The following is a 6,681-nucleotide window of genomic DNA, read 5'->3' as shown; positions in this document are numbered from 1 at the left end:
ACTGCTTGCGAGTTGATTATAGACATTGTGCCATAGCTGATGAACTAAAACGGTTAAGAATTATGTGTTTACTGTTTATGGTTAAAATTGAAAGGACTAAGAATTCAGGAGTTATATGTGGTGATAATATGATTTTTAGATGTTTTGATGCTGCTTAATTTATTAAGATCTGATCTACCAGTTTTTATCTTTCTAGGCCTATGGTAAGGGCAACTTGAGCTGCAAGTGGCCATTATCAGAATGGGTGAAAGTAACGAGAATATCCAGTTTTCGTGGGGAAAGAAGAGAGCAAAAGGTGGTGCCAAGATGGATACACAGTTCTATGGTTCCTTCACATTTGACAATGTGAAGTACTCACTGTATGACTGTGTATATCTTTTTAAAAATGGTGAATCTGAACCATACATTGGAAAGATAGTAAAGATATGGCAGCAGAATGAAGCTAAGAAAGTAAAGATTCTTTGGTTTTTCACCCCGGATGAGATCAGAAATTATTTAAGAGGCCCCGTGGCGGAGAATGAGATATTTCTTGCTTCTGGTGATGGCACTGGCCTTGCCGATATCAACCCGCTGGTAGTTTGTTCCTTCCTTACTCACATATTTGCATTTTTTAATTAGATTGATCCACATCAGAAATGCAATTTGAAGTTTTAATCTTCCTGTATAAAAGGCGTGCTAACAATATGCAAGGAGCAACAGTTTGATTACCACTTTTGGAAGTATATCTGGCAATACTAGACGGAACAAAAGCCTGAATGAGCTGGATCCAGCTTGGTTGCTCATTTGCAAAACTGAGCAGAACTAGCTTGGTCAGTTCAAAGGGGCAACAAGCTAGTTGGGGTCAACAATTACATTTTTTCGAAGCTAGCTGGGCGCATCATTGTTAATTCAGTTCATTTCTGACCTTTCTTACAAGTAAAATGTTCTAATAGGGTCTTTTTATTGCTTATATTAGGAATCTATTGCTGGTAAATGCACTGTTGTTTGCATTTCAAAGGATGAAAGGAATCGCCAGCCTACCCCAAAGGAACAAACGGTCGCTGATTATATCTTCTATAGGTTTTTTGATGTTGGAAACTGCACACTTTCTGAGCAAGTACCTGAGAAAATTGCAGGGCTGGAAGGTCAGCATTGGATGTAAATTTTGTTCATGCATTACATCACATTAAATATTTCGTTTAAGCAGTACATTATACACACACACACGCACACACACATAATGTGCATGTATATTTAACTACTCTCCTTCTGATGTAGTCAACGCGCTGCTTAATCCTAAAGATGAGCAAGTTATATGTTACCCGGATCAGGATGTGCAAGGCATGGATCAGAAGGTGGGTGCAGGTCTGGTTGCACCCCTTACGCAATCAGCGGCTAAGATGGAGGATGAAATTCCTGTTGCACCCCTTCCGCAATCAGCTGCTAAGATGGAGGATGAAATTCCTGTTGCTGCAGTTCCCCTTTCCCAGTCAGTGGCCATTTCTCTTCCCCCATCAGTCAAAGAGGTGGATAAAGTTCAGGTTGCTGCTGTTCCTCTTCCCCTAGCAGTTGAGGAGGATGTTCCCAAACCCACACAAAAAGTTTTCAAACGTACACAGAGTACACAGAAAGTTCTCTCTGATAAGATGCCTTCAAAGAAGTTGAAAATATCTCAAGATCTCACAACGAAGAATATGCCTTCAAAGAAGTCGAAACTATCTCAAGATCTTACAACACAGAGTATGGCCCCAGTTCCTGACGTGAAAGTTCGCTCTGTTCCTTCGGCGGAACTACCAACAAGGCAGGCTGTAAGTTTTCTGAATTAGTAAATAGCTGTTGGTGACATATTTCAGAGTGATAAATATAATGCGAATAAATGAACATGTTATAAACATGAAAAACACAGTGTCGGTGTCGCCTTCTGTATTCTTTACCCCGAGCAGTTACTATGTGTTGGCCCATGGACATGTAAACTAGATGCATGCTCAGTGAAACGAAAAACACGTTGATTGCTATCCAACTCCAGCGTATCATAATTTAACGCACATAAAAGGATAAGGTATATTTTGGTTCCTTTTCAGAGAAATAGTAACTTTACTTTAGGCTGTGGTGTGTTTGGAACATTTTAGTTGACAAATTTAAACCAGGCCATATGCCAAAGACACAACACTGGCCTACTCTACTGAAAATTAATAATTCAATGCCATAAAGCAGTCCCTTGAATGGTGAACTGCCACCATGTTCTAGAGCAGGTATTTTGGGGCTGTGCCCTTTCGAACTTACCATCTGAAGTATTATTTACATGTTCAGCTATATTTCTTAAGCATTAATATTAATAGATTGAATCTTGGGCACATATAATCGTTTATTTGTACACAGCAAGTAAAGTGGTCTCATATTTCTCACTTATTTTGCTTTATGGACTGTTCTTTATTTGGCAGAATATTATGTGCTTTTGATAGAAATTCGACCGATGCTATTTACGAGTAGGTTTGACTTGATAAATCATGCACAAAATGCTGTTGTTTACACTTTGCTACTATCATGTTTACTTTTGTGTGCTAACACAGTTTGCTACTATCATGTTTACTTCCGTGTGCTAATACACCTTTATGCTACTTAACAGGACAGAAGAAAATGGTTCAAACCACAGGTGAGTGATCTTTTCTTTTCTCTGTTGTTGTTGTTGTTGTTGTTGTTGTTGTTATTATTATTATGAAATATATGTTATATCTGCAGTCTTCACTTGATAAATCGTTTCATCAAATTAGCATAGTACTAAGATGTAGCCTTTGATTCAGTTCTATGTTATTGTCTATTGAATGAAATCAGGCTTTGGCTTTCAGTTATATATATGGCATAAACTCATAATCTATATTAAAATGTAATTTGCAGCCATGGCATGAAAAACTAACACAAGCTGATAGGGAGGGGAGGCTGGTGTATATTCAGAATCTTGACATACGGTTTGGAGCTTCTGAAATAGTGGTACTATGACTATCTTCTTTTTTCTGTATTTGGTTGTCATGAAGCCCGAGCTGCTTCTAGTTCTCTAATTGTGTTCCTGGCCTAGAAGGATCATCTACTTGTCTTCTTGAATAGCTTAAGCTTTCTGTTCTGTAGGCCGTGTTTGGCATGATGTGGATTATGACGATCCAGCTTTTCCATCTGACTCTTTCCTATTATTTTGGTTTGGCTAAACCAACTCTTTCCTGCCCTCATTACTATTTTCCGCAGCAGATTACAATAAACAAGTCACCACAGCACAATCCAGCAACCACAAGCTGAGCTTTACACAGCTGTGTACACTGATTTCTGCCTGCTTAACTTCTACAGTCTCTTACAAAATGTCTCCTGATTTTGTGAAAAAGGAACTATGTGCTTCTGCTCAAGAAAGTAATAAATAAATAGATATGTTTTTTATTCGATAACAAGTAGCAGCACAGAGAAGTTGAAACTGTTGGGGCATGAAAAAGTTGATTAACTCTGTGCATATCCATCTCTTTTTCTCAAGGATCTTCGTCCACCCTGTTCAGTACTCATTCTACTCGTGCTTTGTTTAGTCTTCATGTTCTTTTCACATGTTATCTGCTCCTCCCGTGTATCGCACCATCAATTTAGTGAACATATCTTATTACGATCATGTTTGCAGGAACTTATTCGTGAGGCACTACAACTATCTTGTACTGCTAAGCCTATTAACCACCCGACCTACGATGATCCTAACAATGGTGAGTGAACTTCTACACAAATACTAACATGTTCCATTTAACCTTATCCAACGCAGTTTAAATAAAATGCCTTTTTCTAATTTGTAGGAAAAGCATATGTTGTATTCAATTCTAGAAATATTGCTGATGACGCTGTTATGAAAATCAATTCAGGTTTGGTTGTGGGTGGAAGGTAACTCACTCTATTGTGTCAATACTTGTTGGAATGATGAAATGTACTTTACTTCGTATTCAGTGCTAGCATGTAATAAATTTCATACCAAGCATCGCTACTGTCTGTTATGTTTCAGTTTCACATGATGGCACCTAGTTCAAACCAACTGCAAAAACACCGATTGGAACTAACAGAGCTTTATATAAACCAATTGCTTCTGCGATGAGCACCAATTTATGTGTTTTACTAGTTCTTTAGTTGGCAAATCAGACAGGGATTGTGCGTGTGCAACATTGCAATTGCTGGTTACACAGTTTGTATGTGACTGCCACTTGGCATTGCTCAGTATAAGTAATTAGTAATCTTCTAGTTTGGTCTTCTTTTGCTAACTGCTGATACTTCTGATTAATTGTATTTCTTGCAGACCCCTTTACTGCAGCAAAGGGTTACTTAAGGTCCCAAAACCAGCTTCAGGAGCTCTGGTTGGGCACTTAACCATCAGTAATCAGAAAATGAACCCAAGACAACGAGAAGAGCAGGTCTCGATGGTGTCCTATAATTAATCCCGTCGCAGTTTCTCCTTTTCTGTACATGATATCAATGCAACTGTTGTTATTTCCGCAGAAGAAGGCAGTGTCAACATCACATTGTTCTCAACCCAATACAATAGAATATGACCTGGCCTTGGACTGGATGCTTGTCCGAGAAAAGCAAGCAATGAAGTTCAGTATACTTCATAAGGTAAATGCTGCTTCCTACGTACTCTCTGTACTTGCGTGGGTTCCGTAAGTTGAGACCTTAATTTTTGCATGTGCAACATCGTTTTGCAGAGGCACGCGGGTGAGAGGAAGTCGTTTGCAGCAAAGATGGAGAAGTAAGTAGCTTCTTTGGAGTCGCTTAACCAAAATGTAATGGGAACCGGCCAGATGGAGTTGTCAACTATCACCCCTTGGAGCTTGGTGTGTTGTTCACCCGAAGCAACACTTATCTTCAAGCTTTTGTCGCTGTGGCAACCTTATATGCGCTGATGGTTTATGTTTGGCTTCGACTGATTGAATTTCGAGGTGGGACTAACTGCAACGTAGGATGTTCTTTCTTCAAGGAGGGAAATGTATAGGGGTGGAAATTATGAGGACATTAGCTTCAGGAATCAGAGTAGTGGGAAATTTCTCATGACATGTCTTCAGGAGTCAGAGTAGTGCCGTAGAAGCAAGTAGCCCTTTGCAGCAAGCCGGAGGCGGTTTTAGCTTAACAGTAAGCCAGCCAGCGTAGTAACGGTGCCCATCTGCTGCTGCGTGTTTTTGGATAGCAAATCATGAACTATGTATGTTCCCAAAGTTCACGGCTTGGCTATCTTTTCTGCTAAATGTACCGCATTCTTGAATGGCCCCACTGCAGTGCCCACTTGAGAGTCTGCTACCAGTTGTGTTCGATGATGATTCATCTGTGTCAGTGGCGACTTTTAATTGACCGGCGCCTTTGAATGAACGGTAAAGCCTGTGGGCGCCTTTGAATGAACGGTAAAGCCTGTGGGCGCCTTTGAATGAACGGTAAAACTTTCCCAGTCGCGCACCCAATGGATAGTCATTTTTTTTCCGACTCATTTTGGCTTGTCATTTCGACGAACAGCCTGTGGGCGCTCCATGCGCCAAGCTCCTCCTACTCCTCCGCCTCTCGGCCCGGCCGAGCTCCTCCGCCCGCTTCCCGTGCACGCTTGCCGCCCACGAGGAACGGCCCAGCAACTTCGCCGCCTTCTCGTGCCCGTGCGCTTGGCGCCGCGAGGACGGTGGCGTCCTGGTGTTGCACCGCCTGTGCCGCCACGCCCGGGTCGTACCTCAGCGGCGAGCGGGGCCGGAAGAGGGAGACGCGGTCGCGAGCATCTCGGCCCAGGCTCGCAGGCGAATCGGACGAGCTGCAGCGACAACGTGAGCCCGTGCTCGAACGGCACCTGGATGCGCCCCAGCGAGGCGTCGGCGTTGGCGAAGTCCACGTCCGCGAGCGCCGCGCCGACGTGCGCCACCACGAGCTCGGCTCTCGCGTTGTCGCACACGACGTCTGGCACGCCCGTGGAGGCGCTGGGCACGACGCGGCGAGGGGTAGGCCTCTAGCCGGTGCAACGCGCGCCGCCTCGCCGAGAACGCCGTGCCGCAGGGGGCCAACGCCGCCGCGGCCGGAGCTTGGCGTGGCGAGGGCGCGAGGAGACGTGGCGAGGGTGCGGGACGAGCGCGGGCGGCAAGGAGGCGTGGCGAGGGCGCGCGGCAGCCAGAGCGAGGGCTCAGCGGGCAGCAACGACACGGCGACGAGGAGGCGTGGCGGCGAGCGCGGCCGGAGCGAGGAGCTCTTCGGGGGGAGAGAGAGGAGAGATTCTTTTTTGCATGCAAGTGGTGGGCCTGGCACAAAAAGGAGGAGAGAGTGTAGGGGAACGTTGCATAAAATAATTTTTTTCCTATGTTCACCTAGGTCAATCTATAAGTTCATCTAGCAACGAGAGAGGGGAGTGCATCTACATACCCTTGTAGATGGCGAGTGGAAGTGTTCAAGGGAACGAGGTTGAGGGAGTCGTACTCGTCGTGATCCAAATCACCGGAGATCCTAGCGCCGAACGGACGGCACCTCCGCGTTCAACACACATACGGTCAGCGTGACGTCTCCTCCTTCTTGATCCAGCAAGGGGAAATGAGAGGTTGATGAAGATCCAGCAGCACGACGGCGTGGTGGTGGATGCAGCAGGGATCCCGGCAGGGCTTCGCCAAGCGTCTGCGGGAGAGAGAGGTGTAGCAAGGGGAAAGGGAGACGCCAAGTGCAAGGGTGCGGCTG

At 44.6% G+C, this 6,681-nt stretch overlaps 1 protein-coding gene across 1 annotated transcript; it reads left to right on the top strand.

Annotated features, from left to right (window-relative positions):
- Window positions 1–176: 176 nt before the first annotated feature.
- On the top strand, window positions 177–5,286 carry LOC119362987 (protein ANTI-SILENCING 1-like). The gene is made up of 10 exons (XM_037628276.1): window positions 177–573; window positions 956–1,124; window positions 1,258–1,787; window positions 2,606–2,632; window positions 2,875–2,967; window positions 3,632–3,710; window positions 3,798–3,882; window positions 4,289–4,403; window positions 4,489–4,605; window positions 4,695–5,286. Exons 1-10 carry the CDS (start codon window positions 241–243, stop codon window positions 4,740–4,742), a joined length of 1,596 nt encoding a protein of 531 aa, XP_037484173.1. The 5' UTR covers window positions 177–240; the 3' UTR covers window positions 4,743–5,286.
- Window positions 5,287–6,681: the final 1,395 nt, after the last annotated feature.

This window comes from Triticum dicoccoides, chromosome 2B (genome assembly GCF_002162155.2).
Source record: "Triticum dicoccoides isolate Atlit2015 ecotype Zavitan chromosome 2B, WEW_v2.0, whole genome shotgun sequence".
Taxonomy (NCBI): Eukaryota; Viridiplantae; Streptophyta; class Magnoliopsida; order Poales; family Poaceae; genus Triticum; species Triticum dicoccoides.
This window is presented reverse-complemented; position numbering and strand designations above follow the sequence as displayed.

What these genes read in the sequence shown, in the direction of transcription:
- LOC119362987 (XM_037628276.1), top strand. Translation starts at nt 241, where the DNA reads ATGGGTGAAAGTAACGAGAATATCCAGTTTTCGTGGGGAAAGAAGAGA. An exon ending in AACTACCAACAAGGCAGGCT is followed by an intron (nt 1,788 to 2,605) that starts GTAAGTTTTCTG and finishes GCTACTTAACAG; the next exon opens with GACAGAAGAAAATGGTTCAA. An exon ending in TTGGAGCTTCTGAAATAGTG is followed by an intron (nt 2,968 to 3,631) that starts GTACTATGACTA and finishes TCATGTTTGCAG; the next exon opens with GAACTTATTCGTGAGGCACT.